At 51.7% G+C, this 24,055-nt stretch overlaps 1 protein-coding gene across 1 annotated transcript in view; it reads right to left on the reverse strand.

The window, feature by feature from the left end:
* Nucleotides 1–24,055, reverse strand: part of DNHD1 (dynein heavy chain domain 1) — a 51,328-nt gene that overhangs the window by 15,652 nt on the left and 11,621 nt on the right. Inside the window, 20 exon segments of the mRNA XM_015568019.1 lie at nt 94–302; nt 490–2,086; nt 4,154–4,442; nt 4,669–4,861; nt 5,019–5,196; nt 5,396–5,621; nt 5,683–8,223; nt 8,336–8,433; nt 8,730–8,855; nt 10,216–10,414; nt 10,912–11,003; nt 11,348–11,546; nt 11,649–11,776; nt 14,122–14,614; nt 15,085–15,242; nt 18,108–18,351; nt 18,442–18,698; nt 20,430–20,481; nt 20,605–20,742; nt 20,851–21,105. Coding sequence (XP_015423505.1) covers nt 94–302; nt 490–2,086; nt 4,154–4,442; nt 4,669–4,861; nt 5,019–5,196; nt 5,396–5,621; nt 5,683–8,223; nt 8,336–8,433; nt 8,730–8,855; nt 10,216–10,414; nt 10,912–11,003; nt 11,348–11,546; nt 11,649–11,776; nt 14,122–14,614; nt 15,085–15,242; nt 18,108–18,351; nt 18,442–18,698; nt 20,430–20,481; nt 20,605–20,742; nt 20,851–21,105 — 7,672 coding nt within the window.

The raw sequence follows: 24,055 nt of genomic DNA on the forward strand, positions 1-24,055 counted from the left end.
GTGGTGGATGGAGGGAGTGGGAGAGGGAGAGGAGAGATAATAATCCTCTACAGTCTGGTTGAGTTGAGGCACAGACAGGTAGAAAGTGCTCACCATCACCAAGCGGTAGATTCTGAGCACTGTCCAGATGGTGCTGAGCCACACTGATCAGGGAGTCTTGGTCCCAGGGTTCATAGTGGTCAATGCTGCTGATGGCCAGTTGGAGGAGTCTCCGGAAAAGGGTAGAGGGCAGTTGTTTGTGTGCCTGGTCATCTCCAATCAGGATGAACATGTGCAGGTGGCTGCACACTTGTTGGTAGAACCTGTGGGCCAGGAGCTCAGATACTGTCCTCCCCTTTATCTCTATTTGCCCACGCATGCCCCAGTCCCAATCCTGAACCCATAGCTCTTATCTTCTGAGCCCTCACAGCAACCCCTACTTTCTTTTTGGCCTTTGGCCAGAATGGAGCAAGAGGAGAGAAGCCCCTAGAATGGAGCTCTTGGCCTCACCTCTGCAAAAGCATTTCTTTCTTGTTGGTCTGCTTGACATCTCTGAGATGTTCTTCAATGTTTTCCAGATGTGCCTCTGTGTACTGGTCAGGGAAACTGCCTGAGCTTGCCAAGGCCAGCAGACGATGAAGAGTGGTCAGATCCACATTGTTGGGCACCAGGAGGGCCACTGGCTGACCTAATATGCCAGCATGCCAGCTGGCATCCCATAGACACTGGAGAATGGCCTTCTCTGGCTGACATGGCAGATAGAAGATACGGGCCTGACAAATGTTAGCTGCCAGAATGATGGCAGTACAGCGCCCAGTGCCCAGAGCCCCTGAGAGGAGAAGGCCATGCTGCCGGGGCCTGGCCAGCACCCGGACCAGGCGGGCCACATGCTGGGCCATCGAGTGGCACCGGGCAAGGTGGGGACTCAGCTTTAGCTGAGCAGCTGATGTGGCCAGCTGCTCCTCCAGGTTCTCCCACTGCCGTTCCAGGTACATGTTGGGGCTCTCAGAATTGGAACCCAGTATCAGCTCCTGACTAAAGATTAGGTCTGAGGGCTTTTCCTGGGGACAGAGTAGTAGCACTGGTAGCAATAGGGGTGAGTCCAGGTCCGACTGGGATGTCTTCTGCCACGAATTCTTGGATCTCTTTATTTGAAGTTTATAACTGGAGGCCCTTGTGCCTTCCTCCTGATTTATCTTTTGACTTATGTTCTCTGTGCTTCCCCTCTCTACTGGGGCTATGGATGATGTATGACCTGAATCTCTGGAGGGTGGGCCCGTGGTGACCCAAAGGTCATAAGTGTCTTCTTCTTCTGTATCACTGCCGCTATCGCTTAAGTCCTCCCATTGGGCCAACTCCCCTTCAGACTCCACTTCAGGCACCCTCTCCTCCTCTTCCAACTCCTCCTTCTCCTTATAGCCCTTGTCCAGGCTTTGGGGTGCTGGCCCACAGCAGAAGACACGCTGAGCTACTTCTAGGAGCAGCTTGGCACAGTAGTCACGTTCCCTAGGGCTGTCCAGCCGGTCACAGAAGGTTCTCTGTGCCTCATGCAGCCAAAGGCGCACCATGTTGCGCATGGCCATCATAGTCATCAGGCGGGTGCCACGCAAGCCTGACACCCGGCGCAAGTGCTCCTGGTGGTTGGGATAGTCCAGAAAACCTCGGGAGCCCGTTCTGGTTGACAGCAGCTGAAGGCTTCCCAGTAGTTGGCTCACAGAGTGCAGGGAGAAGTGGTAATGTGGGTGGAGGGGTGAAGGCAAAAAACAGCTGCCCACAATCTCCCAGGCCTGCATGGAGGCACAGATCAGGGCTCTTGCTAGAACACCCTCCCGCTCCACACAGGGAAAGCGTTCAAGCCAGCCCTGGATGATTGGTGTGTGCCTGCTGAGCAGTATTGCCTGGGTCATGTCAGCCAGGGCCAGCACTGTGAACAGTCGAAAGAGGCGGGGGCACAGTGGGCACTCACAGAAGCCTGGCACTGTAGCTGTGGCAAGGAAGTTGACTATAGGCTGTAGTGTCTGCAGTTCCAAGGTGCTGTGGGCACACACAGTGCCATTCATGGCCTGGCGTAGAGTCTCCAACACTGGCTGACAGCTCTTCTCTGGGTCTGTGGGACATTAAGAATAACAGTGAGGACATGCTTGCGTCCACATGGCAGTGTCACCCTGTTCCTCTATCCCTGCCTCGCTCAATTTACCTTTGAATGCATAGGATTCTAAAGGAATTTTGTGCATCTGATGTGTTGGGGTTTGGTCATGTCTAAGTGGTTCTCTCTCCCACACACTCACTAAAAGTGAGTAATTTCTTCTCTCTTCTCCCCCAAATCCTACCTTTATGGCCAATTATTCATTAACTGAAGGTTAATTAATAGGGAAGTTTGGAAGCTGAGATGCTTGTAAACCTAATCTGACCAAATTTGGGGTGGGCCGGGGGGCGAGGGATGCAGTCATCACAGAGAGTGTAGAGTTATATCACATGCACACTTTCATAAAGTCAACTTTATTAAAATATGACTAAAATATAGGTACCCTATATAATACAAGGGTAATATGCAAATTGACCAAATGGCCAGTCACTATGACGTGTACTGACAACTGGGGGCAGACGCTCAATGCAAGGGGAGTGCTGCTCAGCCAGAAGCCAGGCTAGCGCAGCAGCAGTGGCAGGAGCAGCATGCTGAGCAGTAAGGAGCAGCAAGCAGGCGGGTGGTAAGGAGCAAGGGCTCCCGGACTGCAAGAGGGCGCAGGCTGGGCTGAGGCCCTCCTACCACGGAGTGCATGATTTTTCATGCAATGGGCCTCTAGTATAGATATAAAAGCCTAATATGCAAATTGTCCCCACAGGAGTTCAACCAGGAGACCCGTCACTCACTATGATGTGTACTGACCACCAGGGCGCGGGGAATGAAGGAAGGCCCAGCTGGCAGCTGGCAGCAGGGAAAGGGAGGCCCCAGCCGGCAGCCGGAAGGCCCTGATTGGCCCTGATTGCCGGCCAGGCCTAGGGACCCTACCCTTGCACAAATTCATGCAACAAGCCTCTAGTATAAAATAAAATGTAGGTATTTTAAAAGTATAATTCAATGAACTTTGACAAATGTATGTACCTGTATAATCACCAACCCGATGATATTTAGAACATTTTCACCACCCCAGAAGTTCCTTTATGCCCCTTGCAGTCAATCCCCCCACTTCACTGCCCCAGGAATTTCTATCTGATCTAATTTCTATCACTATAGATTAATTTGCCTATTCTAGAACTTCATATAAGGGGAATCATACACTATATGCAATTTACCATTCTGGCTTCTTTCACTCAGCATGATTCTGAGATTCATTCCTGTTTTGTGTGCACCAGTAGATTGTTCCATTTGGTTGCTGAGTAGTAGTCTACTTTGAAAATGCCACAATTTGTAGATCCATTGACAGACACTGATGGGCACTTAGGTTTCTGCATTTTGACTATTCAGGATAATAATGCTGCTATGAACATTCCCGTATACGTTTGAGAACATAAATATGATTTTATTTCACTTGGGTAAATACTTACAAATAGAATTTCTGGGTCTTATGATAAGTATATATTTAATTTGATAAGGAATTGCCACACTTTTTTCATAGTGGTTATATCATTTTATAGTCCCATCAGCAAAGTGTGAGTTTCAGTTGCTCTGCATATCCCAACACTTTCTATTCTCAGTCTTTCTAATTGTAATCTTTCTAGTAGGTTTGAACTACTATCTCATGGTGGTTTTAATTTGCAGTTCACTGATACCTAATATCATGGAGAATCTTTTCATGTGCTAATTGGTGCCATATCTTTCTTTCGTGAAGTGTCTGTTCTTTTGTACATTTTTAAAAATGGAGTTTGTTTCCTTATTGAGTTGTACATTATTTTATATATTCTGAATATAAGTTCTTTGTCAGATATATGTATCATGAATATTTTCTGTCTATGGCATGTATCTGTCCAGTTTGGGCAATACTACTTATCAAAGAGACTGTCTTTATACCATTGTATATCTTTCCCTCTTTTGTCATAAATTAATTGACAATATAAGCGAGGATTTATTTCTTGGATCTCTATTCTATTCCACTGACCTATTTATCAGTTTTTATGCCTGGAGGTTCAGGCTTCCTGGAGATATTGCCCTCCATCTCTCCTCCCAGCTCCTCACCAGAAGCAGCCAGGTGCAGATCCTCCAGCAGGAAGAGAAGTGAGCCTTTAGAATTCAGGGGCTGCCCAGACCTTGGGCTGGCCTGTGCTTGGCCCTGGACCCCTTGGCTCAGCAGAAGGCGAAGGTGGCTGGTACTGAAGGCAGGGTGGATGGGGGTGTAGATGTAAGGGTGATGTGGTTCCACTAGCACCTCCACAAAGGCTGACTTCCCTGTTGCTGCCTCTCCAGCCAGCAGCACTGGGTGCCCCTCCGTCAGAAGCAGGTCCACCACATACAAGAGTCGTTCAGTCTGCAGGACAGGAGCAGGGCTTACTGTGGCAGCTCCAGACAGTAATCCAGCTGAAAGGAAAGGTCTAGGGATCTTGTCTTAAAGCTCCACTTGCACAATATTTCATGTATTCTTGCAAGTGTGAAAACATAGCAAAGAAAGGGAACAGATAGGCCTAGCTGGGCCTAGAACGTGGACTCTCCCAGGAGACCCCCTTGAGCCCCAACCCCAGCCCCTGTCCTCACACCTGGGGAGAAGGACTGAAGGTGCCCAGAGATCCCTTGATGCGGCTGCCCACGTATTGCCCAGTGAAGGGGACCAGAGTCCCATCTTCCGGGCATAAATGAAGATCAAACACCGAGGCCGAGGGCGATGGCTCAGGACAGTTGGGGAGGTAACTAGTAGAATCCCTCAGGAAGGCATCAAAGGCGGGCCAGAGCCTGCTCAGACGGACACACAGGCAGAAGTGTCAGAGAGTTAAAACAGTGCCATTTGTGACACACTCCACCCTCCCGGACAGAGATCCCCTGGGTTTGCCTCCCACCGGCCAGTCCACCTCAGCCCTCTGCATCCGCCACTCCCCACCCCTGTAGATACCTGGAGGGAAGATGGGCTCCAAAGCCCCAGATCAAGGCAAAGAGAAAGCTGTTGACAACCAGCAAGTGCTCCCTGCGCTTATTAAGCACATCACTGCTGTCAGCCCGGGACCGGGTAGGAGAGCTGCTTTTTGGGGACTTGAAGCTCGGGGTTCCAGAGTCCCTATGACTGAGGTCTTCTGCAAAGGACACTGTGGCCAGAATAGGAGCCCCGGTAAGAAGTGGGGGCAGGGGAGGAGAGTTGGCTCGATTAATTCTCACTTTCAGTCCCCAAGCCCAAGTCCACCAAAGACCCTAGCCCCCAGGCTCCAGCCATATGCCATTGAACCTCCAGGCCTCAGAGATCTCAAGCCAGCCCTCCCTTTCCCTTCCCTTCACCTGGGACATGTGTCTCCTCATCTATGCGTAGGTGGAGGTCAAGCAGGCAACGCAAGAGGCGAGCCAGGCTGGTGATTTCAGCCACACCTGGGCAAACAGCCCTCTGCCCATGTGCCTGCAGCACGGAGCTGGCACCGTGGCGGGTGAGGAATTGGAACGTTGCAGGCACCAGCACTTCAGCCAGGTGGTTGAGTTCGGTGACCGTGTGGGGTTGCAGGCAGTACTCCTGAGGCAGGGTTGTCATCAGGGCTCGAAGCATCCCCTTCCACGTCTGCTCCCCACCACACCAGACTAGGGCACAGCGGCCCACCACATCGTTCTATCTGCTGACCACAGGGGAGGATAAGCTGGGGGGGCTCACGCAGGAGGCAAGTGACAGAGTCCAGCCAAGCAGCACTGGAGACCCCATCACATATGATCCAGTGCTGGGTCCCCACCGATCCCTGGGCCTTGCTCTTTGGATCCACAGCCTTGCACTGACTGGTTGCACGAAGCAGCCTGGGGAGGATGCCTTGGTGCCAGCAGGGGCCCTCTTGCCATCCCAGGAACTCCTCGGGGCTGAGGACGCTGGGATACAGGTGTGTAATTTCCACAGGCAGATGGCCCTGTGTTGAGGTGTCCTCCATGGCCGCCAGCCGATTCTGGATGGTAAATAGGCTGTGCCAACAAGTGGTCTTGCCGCTGCCCGCAGGGCCCAGGAGCAAAATGCCCGAGGTGTGGCCCAGGGCCTGGCTCAGCTGCTCCAGGGAACCCAAAATATCAGTGTTGGGATGCAGGCCCGCCTGCTGCAATTCCTCCACCAGCAGAGGCTTCCTCAGCCTGTGGGCCACAGGCTCCGCCAGCACTTGCCTGGCCCTGGGGAAGATCCCACAGAGCAGCTCTCGGAGGTGGTGAAGGCGGGCCCCGTTGAGGATGCTAAACAGAGGTGAGCATAGCAGGGCACGCAGTAGGGCCCTCTCCTGGGCGGCAGCAAGGCTGAGGGACAGCTGGGATGTGGGGTCCTCCGTGGCCACATACAGAGCCTGTATCGTGTCTGCGAGGACCCGCTTGAACAGTGGCAAGCGGCAGGGCAGGGGCCCAGACACCAGCTCACGCTCTAGGGAGAAGAATTTGGATAGGCGGGTAGCCAGGAGGGAGGCCTCCCGCATCCCTGCTCCCAGCAGAGTCAGCTCTGCCAGTTGCTGCAGGTTGGGCAGTGTCAGTGCCACAGGACGCAGCAGCAGGCGCAGGTTGGCAGGCACAGCAGGGCTCAGGGAACGCAGCGTTAGGAGACAGCCGTAGCCAAGGCGCATGTCCACGTGGTGTCTCTCAAAGAAACCCCTGCCGAGGAGCTGGGGGTGGGTTGGGTCGATGGTACTGGTGCTTCGGGAAACCTGCCGGTACAGCGGGGCATAGAGTCTGTGCAGCTCAGCCAGGCGCTGGCCCAGGGCAGAGAGCAAGCCGAGCGGCAGATGCTGAGCGGCCTCCAGCAGCAGCCAGGCGCCACCCTGCAGGGCGCCGTTCAGGTAGTTGCTCAGACTTGGGGCTTCTATCTGAGGCAAGCAGGGCATTATCACCAGCTGGCGCCCCAGGGCCTGTGCCAGGCTCTTCACCATGGCTGCCTTGCCCATGCCATCAGGGCCCAGTAGGGTCCCACAGGCCACCTCCTCCAGGGCCAATAATAGTGCCAGGGTTGGCCACTCAGGCAGCAAGCTGGGCAGAGACCCCAGCCTGGGACCCAGGTACTCATAATTGTACAGGAAGGACCGGCCCAGCACATCTATCCAGCATGCAGCTGGTGACAGAGAGGTGTCCGTAGATGCAATGGTCTTGAGACTCTGTAAGGGGCTTTGGGAGATGATGTGAGATGAACCCAGGTGGTACTTGAGTTGGCGGGCCCAGTGGAAGTCTGTCAGATCACTGACCTTGTGCTCCTTCAGCAGCTGTGCTATATCCCGGTGGGTCACGGCCATGGCCACTAGGGCACTGAGCAGGCTGGTCTCGCGGACAGAGGGCAGGGACTGCCCAACCTGGTAGGCCTTCTGGGTCCGTACAAAATGCACCAGTACCTCCAGCTGGCACACATGTTTGCGCACCATGGTCAGGGTCTGCCCCTCAAGCAGAGCCTCCTCCATCTCGGCCCGCCATACCACCTCCTCTGCCACCAGCACACACTGCCATGGAAAGGCCTTGACTAAATCCAGCCAGTTGTGGGCATACAGTTGTGAGGACAACTGGCTTCGTTGGGGCAGTTCCTTGTCTAGGGATGGAGTCAGAGCCACACTGCGCTGCAGACGGGCAGCCACACAGCCCTGCAGCCTGTGCACCAGTGCCACACGCAGACCCTTCTCCAGGGAGGTCAGCCACCTGGGGAGATCCGAATGCAGAAGGAGGGGCGGCTGCAGCTTCACCTTCTCCCCACCGGCGCCGAGCACCGCAAAGCCCTCCACCTGAGTCTGTAGGCTTGGCTTCGACTCCGGGCCATCCGTGTGCTCACCAATCAGGCTGGCCTGGAAGCTCACACCCAGCACGTGAGGAAAACAGCGTCGTACCCATATCTGGGCCTCATCGGGCTCCAGTCGGGCGACCAGCAGGTCCACCAGCTCACTGTCACTGAGGAAGAAAAGGCGGGGGAAATGAACACAGAACTCATAGAGTACGCTCTTCAGAGCCGTAATGATGCCCTCCAGCTCCACCGAGCCTGCTTGCAGCATCTGTTGCAGCTTCTGGCCTTGGAAGGAAGAGTTCCGCTGAGCACCGGGCACCACGAGTGACAGAACCAGGGGGTCAGCCACAGAGGTCTGCATCAGGGTCCGGTACTGATCATCTACGGCCTTGAAACGGGAGTTCTGTGGTGACGGAACGGGGAAAAGTGAGGGCGGATGTGAAGAAGCACCTCCCCGCACCTCTGCACCCCACTGCTCAGCAGCCTCTGTGCACCCTGCCTCACCCCTTCCCTACCAGATCAGAACTGGGAAACTGGATCTTCATCTCATGCAGAATTTTATTCAGAAAAATCCACTTCTGCTGGAAAGTCACCCACACCGCCAGTATGTCACCTGTGTGAGCAGCCAGAGCAACACTAGGGGAATACTAGGGTCTGGCAATGGGGTCCAGCTTGTTCCTGACCTCTCAGGTTGTCCCACCCCAAAATATCCTACTCTCTCTTCCTGACAGAGAGAAAACTGTCACTGTGAATAAAGACGCGGTGCCCTGGGCCCAGGCAGTAGCCCTGCAGGAGGTCCTCGCTCTGCCTTTCAGAGCTTCCCGGCCCAGTCCCCATCTCTGGCCCATCCCCTCTGGGCCATCCCCCTTCAGGTCCCACACATAAGCCCAGCTAGAGGCCTGCACTCACTCAGGTCATGCAAGATGGTCATCCACTCTAAAGCTCTTTTGTGTAAGTCCCCCGACTTCTGGATGGCCAGGATCTTGAGCAACACCTGAAGACTCTCCTGGATGGAATCCTGCAGGCTGCTGTAATCTAATGAAGGGTGGGCTCGCTGAGCTGAGCTGGCCGTCAGATGAGCAAGGGCAGGAGTGGCTAAGGCCCCAATTCACGGACACTAATCTCCAGCTATTCTCTAGAACAGTGGTTGGCAAACTGCGGCTCGCGAGCCACATGCAGCTCTATGGCCCCTTGAGTATGGCTCTTCCACAAAATACCGACTTCTGCGCATGGGCGACGAAGTTTCAATCGCACTGTACGCGCGCCCGCATGTGGTATTTCGTGGAAGAGCCACATTCAAGTGGCCAAAGAGCCGCATGTGGCTCGCAAGCCGCAGTTTGCCGACTGCTGCTCTAGAATACCCAACCACTTCTTTTCTGCCACTAGTTGAACTGTAGGCTCACCAAGAGCCACAGGGTGTTGGAAAACCTGCTTATGTGAGTTATAATTTTGATTACAGAATTTAATCTAATATTATGTTAACCACTGAGATATATGGGTGGGGAAAAGAGCTATTGGTTCTATGGAAACTATTCAAGGCTTCAGCAAAGGTGAGTTGATAAAAAACATATTAAATTAGGTATACGCCAGCCAATTTTCAAAAATTGGAAAAATTATAATAAAAATCTAGAAAAGTTCTGGTCTCAGGTAACTTCACACATGTCTTCATGGCATTGCTCAACTTTACAGAAACTGAAATTGGAAATAGTAGACAATGCATGCGTGCAAGAAAGGAAGTGAGAGACTTCTGCCAATTCCCTAACTAATACCACCTTGAGTGCCTGTACCCATGCTGTTCCCTCTCCCTGGCATGCCTTTCTCCCCTTGCAATTTGAGAAAACTCCTCCTCCTTCAAAAGTCAACAAAAGGCCTCCCTGCAAGGGAAGGGAAGTTTCTCTGACTCTCCCTGGTCCTTTGAAGCTGCTTTCTGAGATTCGACTGCCCTCAGTTAGGTGCTCCACCATGCACGTCTCTCTACTCTGCTCGCGCTCTCTCTCTCTCTCTCACTGGACTCCTGTCTGGAAATCTCAGGGTCTCCTGTGTTTGGCTCAGCAGAGGCAGGTGGGTTTGATGAGGAAGCGAAAAAGGAATGAGTGAGCAGGGCAAGAGGTCAGACAGCAGGGCACATGCTTGAGGCTTTGACATGACCATGAGGCGTTTCTTAATTCACTCAGAAAGGGGAGGACCTTTGCTGACGAGGCCAGGCGTTGCGTGGGAGTGAGGGGCCGGGAGCACCATGAAAGACATCGTCTCAGAACAGAATGATGTCGCAGGCTGTCCAGCGCGGATGGGGACCTGGGCTAGAGAAGCCGGATCTGGCCGGGCTGGTGGATGTGGTGGCTGAATATGACCGCCGACGGGGGACTTTCACTGGGCCACCAGGGCTGGGTCTCACCTGAAAGGATGAAGGTGCCACTATCCTGGGCCATTACGTCCCTGCGGAGCATTTGCTTCTTGGAGCGCCCCAAGGCGGAGGGCTTGCAGGGCACGTGCAGGATGAAGTTGAGCAGGCGCAGCTTGCGCGCTTCCCAGACCTTCCGCAGCTGCTGAAGGGCCTCTTGGGCCTGAATGTGCTCATTTTCGTTCCGCCAGATCTGCAAGAGCTGGAGCTTAGGAACCAGGACTGGGCAAGGGCTCAGGGAATAGCCCTGGAACAAGGGCCAGGCTCAGGGGAGTGCAGGTCTCAGAGACCATCAGGCTTCGGAGACAGGCCATCAGCAGCACACTCTGACCTAGGCTGCTGCCTTGAAACCCACTATGTTGCAAGGCTCCAGCTGGTTCTCGTGCTCTTTTGGGGCAGAGTAAGTGTTGGGGGACATCTGCCATCCTGTGTGCCCACAACTTTGGGGCTGCCACCTACTTCCTTCCCCTGGTGGGGAGGGGCGTGCATACTCTCAGTCTCAGAGAGTCTGAACCACCCATCAGATCCCCATATGCTCTAGGCAGGCCAGCAATCTCACCCCCCCCCCACCCACCCACAAGCCAGTATCTATTACCCCCGTGTCTCAAGGGGCTGCTGGACCTTCATTGGCTCTATTAGAGCTAAGCAAACAGAACCTGGGACCACCTCCCTCCCTCCAGAGGGCCCCACCTGATTGATTTGATCTGCAAAGTCCAGCAGTGGACAAGTGAGCAGCTGTCCCAGTGTTAGGAGTTCTACGTTGAGACTGCCCAGCCCTAAGGCTAGAGATAGAAGGGACAACAAGTCAGAGCAACACCGGTATATGGCAGGTCTGGGACCCAGAGCCCAGCCCAGCCCAGCTCCCAGACGGCAGATCTGAGTGTAACATAGAGCCAAGAACCCCGAACCCAAAGTCCTGCGCACAGTGCAGAGCCCAGAACTCAGACTCCAGCCTGAGCCAGCCCAGGTTAGCAGGGAGGACCCACATGGTGCTTTGGGGGTAGCAGGGAGCAACCCAGGGAAGGAAGATGTTCCCAACAAGAGTGACTGAGCTGTTGCATTGTTCTAACCCCTGTGTCCTTCCCTTCCCTTCCCCTCCTCTCTCTGGCTCTACTTAGAAACATACCTCGAAGGAGGACTTGGAAGTTGAGGCCATGCAGCTGGAGGCTGCTCAGCTTGGTGAGCAAGGGCAGGTAGATGTGGAACTCCTCCAGAATGTGGATGCAGTACTGCAGGACTGGGTTGTGCAGGCCCATGGTGGCATTCAACCGGGCCACCTCTGTCAGCCAGCCCTCTATCTTCTCCTGGGCCATAGGCAGGCTGAACTGCAGGGAGAAGGGCTCAGTGTCAGCTGGAGACCCTTCCCCCCTCACCCCCCTGCAGGCTCTCCATTCCCAGGCAGGAGTTCCAAGGAAGGGTGTCAGCACCTTGGCAAAAGCCATGCACTTCCAATCACTGATGTTTTCAGAGATGACTCGGTACAGGTGCCAGATGCTCTGCTGATGCAGGATAGGATGGATCCCACAGATTGGCAAGGGCACGGGACTCTCATCCCCTGTGGGGCAGGACTGGCTGAGGCCTGGGTTATGTGTGGGGGCGAGGGCGTGGTGGGGGATGGTCAGTCAAGAGCCCATGATGACAGAAGGCAGGGTCCCAAAAGTGCTAGGGCGGGGTGGGGGTGGGGGTCCAAAATTGTTTAGTAGAACAATGGAGGCGGAGACAATCCAAGGGACAGTTGTCCCAAGGACAGGCTATCTGAGACAACCCAGTGGCAGTACATCTCACTCACCCGACTCAGGCCACAGCAGGCTCCTTACTGTGGCTCCGGTCCCCAGGGGCTCCCTCCTGCTGAGGGTCCTTGACTGACAGATTATTCTGGAGCCCTGTTCCCTCAGAGAACCAGGTGCTCCCGCGCTCACCAAATTCAAGCCCTTGCTCAAAACTCTCCTTTGTAATGAGGCCTAAGCCGCCCACCTCTTGAAGAAAATTCCCCACATGAGTGTGGATAATACATTCCGGGCTTTCCAGTCATTTCATTTGAACTTTGGTGCTCAAATTGTCCCAGATTTGGCCAGTTGGTGTCCCTTCTGTGTCCTTGTGACATGCTCCCATCACTTTTTAAAAGAAGTTAACATTTCCTTACTTTCTGGTTGAAAAGATATTCCAGGCTCATCTTATACCTGCCCTGCCACAGCCCTGGGATCATCCATTCCCTGAGGAGCCCTGGTTCCTAGCCACAGCAATGATATTAGAAACCAAGGCGGGGCACAGTGTGGGCCTTGCTATTATGGACACATGCTTATCTCCTTGTTCATGTGCACATAAACATGCACACATATGCAACATGTGAATGTGTGTTTTAAAATGCAATGGAAATTACAGAGTAGATACTACAGAAAGTGGAAGCTTATAAAACAAACCACAATATTTCCCCAGAACTAAAAAAAAAAAAAGAGGTGATGATAAAGAAATAAAAAATGGAGGAGTGATCCAGAAAATCCAATATACAAATAAGAATTCTGGAAGGAGGCCAGAGCAAACCTGAGAACCATTTTAAGTAATTGATAAACATATCATCTACAAAGGGGAAAATAAGATTGATATTTGTCCACAATGCTGCATGTCGAAGACAGTGATGTAATACCTAAACTTGAGGAAAACCTCAGAATTCAATATTTAGCCAAGCTGTGATATAAGGACATTAGAACGGACATTTTCCACATAGGAACTTAGAAATGTTAACCCCTCTAATTTTCTTCTTAGAAAAACAAACAAACAACCTCAAACATGACAGCCATCCAAGGAAAGAACAAAAATAATGAAAAGATGTGGTATTTTTAAAAATGGTAATTCATAAACAAAACCAGGAAGCCTTAGATGTCCAAATAGTTGTTAACATGGTTATAAAACAAAGCAAAGGTCAAAAGTAAAGAGTAAAAGATGCCTAAGGAAAAATAAAGGTAGTTTTAATCATCTAGATTCAGGTTGATTTTAACAAAACCTGGAAGTCTGGTGAGGAGACAGGGACGAAAGAAGTGGAAGCCATGCTGTGGGGTTTCCTGGGCCTTGCACTACAGGCCTGCATCCACTGCTGTGCTTTTCCACAAACATCTCCAAAACTAGCAGGAAAGGTCAAGGCCCACGGTCAAGGTCAGAGTAGAGGATGAGGGTCTCCTAATACTTGGCTAAAGAAAAAGTCCCTTGCTTGAGGATGGTCCCAGTGTCCAACATCTCACACTTGGCCAACAGCCCTGAACTTGGGAGGCCCACAGGGAGAGGTGGTCATAGTGAGGTTGGCCAAGAAGCAACTGAGAAGCAATGTGTCTTTGAACGGACGGAAGTGACTGATAGAAGTGACGGCACCGGAGGTAAAAAGGAACCCGAGCCCACACTGTTCTTTACAGGCAGAAGGGAAGGAGCGGCACCGCTGCATGGAAGACGGAAGACCAGGAGCTCTGTGCTATGGGCCAGTGAGGCCCCCGCAGCTGACCCTACACCACACTGGCTGGAAGCATGAAGACCATGTTCACCGGGGCCTGCTGCCCGGCGCAGGGCTGGGTCGAACAGGGCTACACAAAGGCTGGTACTACTATGAGGACGCCTTCGCCTTCTCCTGCACAGGTTTAGCCCTCTGACCCCATCACATCCTAAGGGAACATTCCCCTGTCTGTCTTCCCTCCCAGACTGTGAGTCCTGTCTCCCCATCCTAAGCACCGCACTATATCCAATGTATGAAGATTCTGTCCTGCCATTTTCACATATAAGAGAGACCAGTGAAGGTGTGAGATCCCCGGAACTTGCTTAGGGGCACATAGGACACAGGACCTTGAGTCCAAACCCTTCTCTCAGCTGGGGGGTTGCTCAGAGGGTGGGGGTGGAGGGGACGGGGACCCTCGGTACCAGTGAAGGTGATGTAGGCGTGGTGCAGTTCGCTGAGGTAGCTGGTGGTATTCTGGAACTGTTGCCCCAGGGCGATGAGCTGGTTCTCCATGCTCTTCGGCTCCTGTGCAGGGTCCAGGTAGGGGCTGGACAGGGCCTTCCTGATCAGGCCGTCCAGCTCGGCCAGCGCCGCCGCCATCAGCTGCTGCAGCTTGGGCACAATGACATGTCGCTTGCTGAGCAGGAACTCGGAGGCCTGGCTTCTCTCAAACTGAAATGCCTCCCACAGATCCAGGAGCTGGGGGGCAGGCAGAGGGCAGTCAGGTCCACGTGCTGGTGAGGGAGGAGGGCCGGGAGGTAGGGGTGGCTCCCGGAGTTGCCTTCTCACCGAGATGTCCAGCGCCTCGGTGTCCGCACTGAAGAGACTGAAGTGGTTGCGGATGAGCTCGTGGAGGGCCCGTATGTATTCCATCCGTTCCTCCAGCTCGCTGTACTGCTCATGGGCCTTGTTCAACTGCAGGGGCCCACAGCATGAGACTGGCACCCCCCGCCACAACCTGGCAGCACCCCGAGGGGCACGCCTACCTGCTGGAGGCTACAGACTCCAGCTGCCTCCCTGTAACCCACTGGGGGCAGGGGCAGTCTGAGGTCACGCCCCATCTCATCCAGGCCTCTCTGCAGACAGCACTGCTCTGCCCCCTCCACATCATTACCCTGCTACAGGGCAACTGATCCCTATCTGACTGGACAGGAGCAGACCTTTGCCTCTGAAAGCAGGACAGGGTCTCTCTCTTCTCCTGGGGGCCTCCCCCTGCCCTGGGGAAACTGAGCCAGGAGAGCAGGGCAAGAGGTAGCAAGGGCAGGTCACCCATGTGAGCGCAGTCTAAGAGCCTGGGCCCTGCTGGGAGCTCAGCTGAGTCCTGCTGAGCGTTTGAGCGGAATGGGCCCCGGGTAGGCTGGGAAGGAAGGACGGGGAGAGCCCACCTTCTGGGAGCACCGGGCAATGGTGTGAATGTCGGAGTTGATGATTTGGAAGGCTTCGATGAAATCTGTGAGCTCCTTCATCAGTTGCTGGCTGCGGCTCCAGCTCTCGCCCTGGACATGCTTAAGAATTTCCTTCCTGATGCTCCCCAGCTTGGATTCTGAACACAGAGGAGGGTGAGGTGTTAAGGGGTGCACAACAAAAAGGGTGCTGAGGGAGTGCTGTGGGCCCAGAGTGGGAGTGGGAAGGGGACACCAGACCATGAATTCATTCCCTCGCTCACTGAACGCTTACTGGAGCCCGGCCCAGTGTCCCATCAGCTGCTAAGCACCAGGGCCTGTGCTGGGCCCGGGTACACAAGAGTGAGTGAGTGAGACAGAAAGGGTTTCCAGCCGAGGAAGCTTACAATATGGTGGCAGAGACAGATACATCAACAGATCATCAAAAACCAATGTGATCGGTGCCCACGAGTCCTCAACCTGGCATAGTGAGAAGAGGCGAGGCCCAGGGAGGCCGGGAAAAGCCTCAGAGAGGGGGACATTGGAGCTGAATGTGTTGAGCAGTTCATGCTCCGAGGGGCAAAGGCACAGCACGTAGATGAAACATGTGCAAAGGCAGGGAGATGACATGGTTATGAAGAGCAGAATGCCCTACTGCAGACGAGGGCCCTCTGCCTGGGGAGGCTTACTGCTTCTGCTCTGATAGAAGAGATAGCGAGAAGAGTGGGCCATCGGCCTTTTCCTTTTAAGGGTGTAAGGAAAGAGGATACGGGACTAGGAGACAAGCATGGGGGCTGCTCTTGGCAATAGGAACAAGCCTATTGTGTCGAGGGCAGGAATAATATCAAGATGGGACCTCATCAAACCTAAGATACTACCAATTGTAGGAGGCACCATTCTTTCATAGACCACAAAAAAGAAGAAAAAGAAAAAGTGATGCCATCTAAACTCTGACATGCCATCCGTCTTCACATACCCCTTAAGTTCAGAAATGTTAAAATAATGCACAGAAGAGCAAAGAAATATGATATAAACCATACCACAAAATACAGTGTCACTACAAGCCCGATACAATGTCAACTACTTTGCCTGTATGAACCCATTTAATCCTCATAAAAACCCCTCTGAGGTATATATTATTATTGTCCCTATCTTACAGAGAAGCAAACTGAGGCTCAGAGTGGTTAAGTAACTGTATCAACATCACACAGTGGCAGAGCAAGGATTCAAACTCAGACCGCCTGGCTCCACCCTGTTACACTCTTTGTTTTGTTTTGAGGGGTGAAAAGTAAATCAGCTTATCCCCTACGAGCATCTCTTCCACTGCAAAGGGGGGCCGTGAGTTCCAGGGGCGCGTAATTGAGACATACTGGGGATGGCCCTTCTGGGGTCTTGGAGGACGTAACCAAGAGGACTGGGCACCAGGAGCTGAGAAAACCAAGAGAAAGGGAACCTATTGAGGGGCACCCAAGGTAGAAGAGAACACAGGGATGCGAACTTATCCTTTTCAAACTATCCCTCTGGCCTACGACAGGAGCTAGGCCATTGCCATGGTGCTGCTTTTGGACCTGCAGCATCAGGCAGTGAAGGCAGAGAGGAGCTCAACAGCGACACGGTGTGGCACCAAGGAGCAATGGACTGATAAAGTGCCATGTTTAGGCTGAAGTTAGAAATGGACCTGAGCGGTGGGGTGGGGTCGGTGGGTAATAGATTTGAGAAGTATTTAGGAGACAGACGCACGGAAATGATTTGGCGACAGGTTGGATGGGGTGGAGTTAGGGAAAGGAAAGAGTAAAGGATGAAGTTAAGCCCTAACCGGTTTGGCTCAATGGAGAGAGCGTGGGCCTGTGGACTGAAGGGTCCCAGGTTCGATTCTGGTCAAGGGCATGTGCCTTGGTTTAGGGGCACATCCCCAGTGTGGGGTGTGCAGGAGCCAGCTGATGGATATTTCTAACTCTCTATCCCTCTCCCTTCCTCTCTGTGAAAAATCAATAAAATACCTATTTTTAAAAAGGATGAAGTTCAAGTTTTGATAAGAACAACTCACCATAGTGGGTAATTATATCATTCACTGTTCAAGGGAGCCCAGTGAGGAGAGCAACAGAGTGGCAAGATAAAAAGGTAAACTCAGCAAGAAGGATTACAGCAGACAGAAGGATTACAGCAGACAGAAGAGAATAAGGTGACATGAAAAAATTAAGGACTCACTGCATGCCATACTCAGTGCTGGGAATATCACACATGATATCTCATTCAATCTTCCCTGCCATGACCCTGGGAGTGACTTCCAGTATTTTGCCCATGTTATAAATAACACTGAAGCTCGGTGACTTAAGGTCACACACATCAGTGGAAAACAGCCAGGATCCCGAACCCCATGCTTTCTCTCTCCATCTGCTCTTTTTGAAGAAGCCAGTTGACTCTGGACTAAGACTCAAGAAGCCAACAAACTAGAAAGGACACAGGCTTTCCAAGTACCAGTGGAGCAAAGGCTGTCCTGAACAGGGTCGGAACAAAAGCAGGCCAATCACAGGCCCTCCCTCTTCCTTCCTTGCCAGCTTGAACCCCCTGTACATTTAGGACAGGGCGAGGGGCGGAGGGGAGCACTTTAGGCAAGTGCTTCATCGGCTGAAGAGCAAAGGCAGGGAGGGCTGGGCAGGCCAGGACTTTCAGGCAAACTCTTTCAGGCCCAGCTCCCCGGCCTCCCACCTCCACAGAGAAAGCATAGGCCCGGGAGTCTCTCGTCCCTGCAGGTAACGGACACTAAGATTTTTCTCAGTTGCATTCGGTTGAACTCCACGCCATAAGAACAGAAAGCGTCAGGTGGCAGGAACATGGCTCCCCAGGAGAATGGGGAAGAGGCAGTTGCAAAGGGAAGGGGCTGGAACCTGGGGCTCTGGGAAGCTCTGCAGCTCCAATGAGGGGCCTGCAGCTCAGGTCCGGGCCGCACATTCCAGACACCAGCAAAGCCGCGTGGATGAGGGAAGGAGGCGGGAGGAAAAGGAGGGAAGGGAAGCGGCACTCACCCAGGTTGGCCTGTATATCACGGCAGCTCAGCAGCAGCAACTTGCCTTTTGTGATCAACTCGATAGGCATCTGGGAGACGCCGGCCTGCCAACCGTCCAGGTGGCTCACCAGCGTCTGGTAGTTGCTGATAGGACAACCTCTCATAGACTCCAGCTTCTGGGGCCCCCAGGCTTGCAGAAACTTATACATGCCCGTCATCCAGTGATGGTCCCGGCAGAACTCCTGCACCTCCCACAGCATGTCCTAGGGGCAGACAAGGTGCTGAGGGCAGAGGCGGTTGGCTGTGACGGGGCTTGGCAGGCACCCTCCCACTCCTCCCGTCTCTGTACTCACCACCAGCAGGGCCTGTTGTATAGCCAGCGCCTGCTGGATTCGAGGGTTGTTATTTAGGTCCTCTTGCAGCTGCTTGTAATTGGGGGGCAAGCACTGGCTCCGCAGCCGGTATCCACGGACCTCCAGCGCTTGGGTGATGGTGTGAGAATTCCAGGGCCACACCAATCCTACATTCGGGCCACAGAAGATCTGCACAACATCACCCTGGGACTTGGGCATCAGCATTTCCGTGTTCGAGCCCTCTTCTTCACCTTTTTCTAGCGGGACACATGCCATAATTGTCCATGAGTGCCCTCCAGGGCCCCTCCATGACCTCCCTCTCTAAAATGTGTACACACACACACACACACATACACACACACACACCCTGCTCATGAGTGAGTTTACACGTAAATCTTATTACAAACACAGTGCACCAGACCCATGGAAGAATTCATTGGTTAGGGTTCAGGTGGTGAGAAGAGGGTTTACTCGAGCTAGTGTAAGCAGGAAGGACATTATAGAACACTAAGTGGGTTGCAAATACACAGAAGAGCTGAAAAACACTCTAGTAGCAAGGGGGTCTGGGAAGAGCAGTCTGTAGGAGGAGGTGGGAAAGGGTGTTGAGTGTGCCAGTACTCAGTCTCCTCCTCAAGGACCTGTAAACCTGGCCTCCCTTGTAACTTCTTAGGAACTGGTTAATTGACAAAGTCTATATTCGCATTAAAACGTTAGCCCTGGCGGTTGCTCAGTGGTTAGAACATCGGCCCACCGACTGAAGGGTCTAGGCTAGGGTTTGATTCTGGTCAAGGGCACGCCTCAGTTGCAGGCTCAGTCTCGGGCCCCGTGCAGAGGCAACCAATCGATGTGTCTCTTTCACATAGATATTTCTCTCTGTTTCTCCCCCTGCCTTCTACTCTCTCTAAAAATCAGTGGGAAAAAATATCCTCAGGTAAGGATTAACAACAAACAACAACAACAAAAACACTTTATTAAAAAGGGGGGGAAAGCATCAAAATGTTTAGAAATCAGATCCTTACTAACAACACCTAACATTATAGTGCCTGCCCCCACCCCACACACACACCCAGTGCTCAGATCTCTTATCTGCACTCATTTTCTAAGTGAGCTCATCCAGTGTCATGGTTTTAAATACCATCTATTTGCTTCCAAATTTATCTCTAGCTCAGATCTCTCCCTGAATGCCAATCCCATTGAAACGACGGCGAACTCGCCCTCTCCACTTGGATGTCTAATATGCACCTTAGGTAGGACCAAAAATGGGCTCTGATGTCTCCCTCCCCAAAACCGCTCTCCCTGCAGTCTTCCAACCTCAGCCAACGGGAACTCCATTCTTCCAGTTGCTCCAGTCAGAAATTTTAGTCTTTGACTCCTCTCTCTCTCAACACACACCCAGCGATCACAAAATCCTATTGGCTCTACATTAAACATATATCCAGAATCCAACCCATTCTCACCATCTCTGTCACTGCCTGCCCCTCTGTCCAGCCCAAGTCGCTATCAAATCTCATTGTCTCTTCTACCTCACCTCCCCACCTCGGCTCTTGTCTCTCTCCCTTGCCTCCCCCTTCCCCCTGATTTTGCTTGCGGATGGGATGCTTAGACCTGCAGCTCATCTTGCCGTTATGTGGCAGTAAGCCTGAGGATGAAACGATGGTTTTGTGATTGCAGCCTCTCTTACCACACACACACCCCTCTAAGCAGATGTGCCCTTGCCTATAGCTAAACCCAGGAAGGGGTTGGGGGAAGGATATAAAGAGCCTGGTGCTTGATGGCGTTTTGAGCCACCGGACCTAGCCTGGAAGCACCTACCTTGTGACTTCTTGTTTTCATTGTGTAGACCACTCTTATGGGGAGGGAAGTGCTCAGGTTAGATACGCTCCATCCACACCCAAAGCCTGACTCTCTGGCAATGCCATTAGCACACTGCATGTGCCCTCCCCCCTTCTTCCCCTCCTCCTACCCTCTGCCTAAGTCTCCTTAAATACCTTCAGAATTCAGGGAATCCCCAGAGGTCTTCAGGTCTGCAGACTTTATTACCTGCATGTCACCGTATCGTGAAGGGGCAGAAATGAAAAACAATGAGGGTTCGGACCAGGCTGAAAGCTCCTGAGGATAAAATTTGGGAATTCCTACAGCCAGCCCCCTGCCCAACCAGAATACCTTCAGAGCAGAAACCTTGACATACTGTAGGCCCCCAGTTAGAATCTGGACTATGTCTTCAATACAGGGCTCATGAGACAGCTGGCCACGCCTGTCAAAGACCAGCTGGGCTGAGAGAAAGGGATTCTGCCTCGGGGCCTAGAAAGAAGGGTCAGGAGAGGTCACGGGGCTAGATGTCAGTATCTGCTCCCCGCCAGCTGGCCCTCGACTGCCTGCCCACTTCCACCCATGCCGCCGCCACCTCACTTTCAGGATGTTGGCCACAAAAGAGGTTATCTTCTCCTCGATGATGGACACGAGGCTCTGGCAAATCATGTAGTGCACCAGGCGGGCCAGTTGTCCCAGCTGCAGCAGCCAGGTCTCCACGCGCTTCAGCTTCTGCTCCAGCTGCTGGCACTGCACCTTCCGCAGGTACACGGAGCCTTGGTCTGTTCCGACCCTCTGGCAGTTCTTCACTCGCTCCTGCAGGCCCTGCTGCATTTGATATGTATCCTCCTGAACCTGCCAGCACCGAGAGTGGAAAACTCACTGGAGAAAGAGGGATGGCCCAGCCGGGGTGGCTCAGTGGCTGAAGCAGGAGTTCAGGGTTTGATTCCCCGGTCAGGGCACATGCCCAGGTTGTAGTCTCGATCCCTCTTGGGGGGCGTGCAGGAGGTAGCCAATCAATGATTCTGTCTCATCATTGATGTTTCTGTCTCTCCCTCTCTCCCTTCCTCTCTGAAATGAATTAAAAAATTTTTAAAAGACAAGAATGAGGGATGGAGAACAAACTGGCAACCCACTGGCCTGTGCAAAATGCTCAGGTCTTGGAGCCGGAAACCTAGAACTTAGATTTACACACAGAGGGCGGCTTTTCAGTAGAGATAGCCCCAGACATCTTTAAGTGACCAGGGAAGATGCGAAATTGAGAATATATATTGAGAGGCCACAATGTATTATTTTGATAGGTCAGGCCGTCTACTAAAAGCCCCGAGGCAGGGAACTCAAGTAGAAAAATTTGTGCCTGTGTAAACAGAGAGGTCCACACGGCACAGATTAGACAGAAAAAGAGAAAGGTTGGATAAGTACGGCCACAATAACTCAGGATATGGACTCTCATCACTGGGCTGGGTGGTGTGGCCTGTTGGCCAGCAGAATACTGCCTTATGTGATAGCAGGAGCTGTCTTTGTGTACTGACTCAGACTTTCTGTGGGAGGTGGGGGATGTGAGATAAAAGTCTGGGAGCTTCTCTGTGGGTTCTTCTCACATCTGGGAGGGGCCTCATTCCACAAAGGCTGCTGACAGGTACCACCTCTCAGGGCCTGTCCTGTTGAGGAACAGAGGGGAGATACCAGGAAGATATTCTTGGCCAAATGGACATTTTGTCCTTGTTGCTCTCTTGTCCTTTTTGATGCTCCATAGAGCTTGTAATTAAAACTAACTGGTGACTATGAACTGTTTTCTGCTAAACCTGAGCTCAAAACCAAGTTTTCTGAGACCCAGACATAGGCAGTTGAGACTTAAGCCAGGCATATCATGCACACGTGCCCTCAGACTTGGCGAGAAGGCCTCTTCTGTGCTCCAGCAATACTCTCAGTACCGCTGGCCCAGTGTTGCTCAGTGGTTGAGAATCGATTCATAAACCAGGAGGTCAGGGTTCCATTCCTGGTCAGAGCTACTGGACTTGATCCCCAGTAGGGGGTGTACAGAAGGCAGCTGATCAATAATTCTCTCTCATCATTAATGTTTCTCTCCTTCCTTCTCCCTTCTTCTCCCTGAAATCAATAAAAAAAATTTTTTTTAAATGCTCTTAGAGTATTATGCTAAGCGAAATAAGCCAGTTGGAGAAAGCCAGGGTTCCATTCCTGGTCAAAGCTACTGGACTTGATCCCCAGTAGGGGGTGTATAGGAGGCAGCAGATCAATAATTTTCTCTCATCATTAATGTTTCTCTCCTTCCTTCTCCCTTCTTCTCCCTGAAATCAATAAAAAAAATTTTTTTTAAATGCTCTTAGAGTATTATGCTAAGCGAAATAAGCCAGTTGGAGAAAGATAAATATCACATGATCTCACTTATATGTGGGATATAATGATCAACATAAATTGATGAACAAAAACGGAGCCAGAGACAAGGTGCCAGTGAACAGAATGTCAAATTTTGGGGAGAAGGCAGGGGACGGGGGCAGTTAGAGATCAACCAAAGGACTTGTATGCATATTAGCATGACCAATAGGCACAGACACTGGGGCGGTGGGGGCTTGCCCTTGGGGGTGGGAGTGACAGGGGAGGGGTTAATCGGGGGGGAAAAGGAGATATGTAATACTTTCAATAAACAAGCAAAATTGAACATGAAGAAAAAAGTGCTCTCAGTACCGAGTGCTTCCCACTTTATGGCCCCGAGTCCAGTGCGTCTTCATTATCTAGTTACTGGCGTGACTCGCCACGACACTGTAAAATCTTTGAGGAGGAGGCCTCCGGCACACATTTTACTTCTCTATTGCTTAACCCAGTGCCGGTCACTGGCAGTTCCACAGTCAATATTTGTAAAAGAAATCTGTCACCTTGCATTAAAGAGCTCGCTGAGTGCCAGTTTAGATAAAACCAGACAAACGGTAATTATTACAACAGAATATAATCAGAATACAACTTAAAACCTCACCACTAGGGGCAGTATCTTCAAAGTTCTGAGGACATTTTTTAAAACTGGAATTCTGAATCTACTAGTAGCCACAGTATCACTGATGTTTGAGAATGAATAAAGACATTTTTAGATATATAAACACCACAAATTTACCATTTACAGATTTTCTCTTAAAGAAACAACCACACCCAATAACAATAGTATCTTTCTGACAGAGAAATATGAATACAAGAGCATGAAATGGTCAATGAGTAGATTGAATGAGCACAGAAATTTGTGAAACATATTGTTAATTCTAAATGGGTAGGCTGTAAAGCAAGAATGTTCATAAGAAATCAATTTAAATTCCTCCAAGATTTATTAATATGAGCACATTAGAAAGGGTAGAGGGTGAAGGGGGAAAGAGGAGAGGAAGGAAATTAGGAGAGTGCTAAGGTTCTTATATTGCTTGGGAGAAAGATATGGCTACAAATTCACACTTGACATTCATTCATTCAACAAATAGTCACTGAGCACCTACTATAGAGCATAACCTATAATAAGCACTAGGGCCCGAGGACTGAAGGGTTCTGGGTTCAATTCTGGTCAAGGGCACATACCTTGGTTATGGGCTCAGTCCCTGCCAGGGTGTGTGTGGGAGGCAACTGATTGATATGTCTCTCTCATATCAATGTTTATCTCTCTTTCTGTCTCTCCCTCCCTTACACGCTCTCTAAAAATCAATGGAGAAAATATCCTTGGGTAAAATTATATATATAAACTACTGACTATAAGAACGTTATAACTAGTTTCATAACATTAAAACAAAGGTGGAAATAGGAACTGGAGGTA

The sequence above is a fragment of the Myotis davidii genome, unplaced genomic scaffold (assembly GCF_000327345.1).
Source record: "Myotis davidii unplaced genomic scaffold, ASM32734v1 scaffold484, whole genome shotgun sequence".
Classification (NCBI taxonomy): Eukaryota; Metazoa; Chordata; class Mammalia; order Chiroptera; family Vespertilionidae; genus Myotis; species Myotis davidii.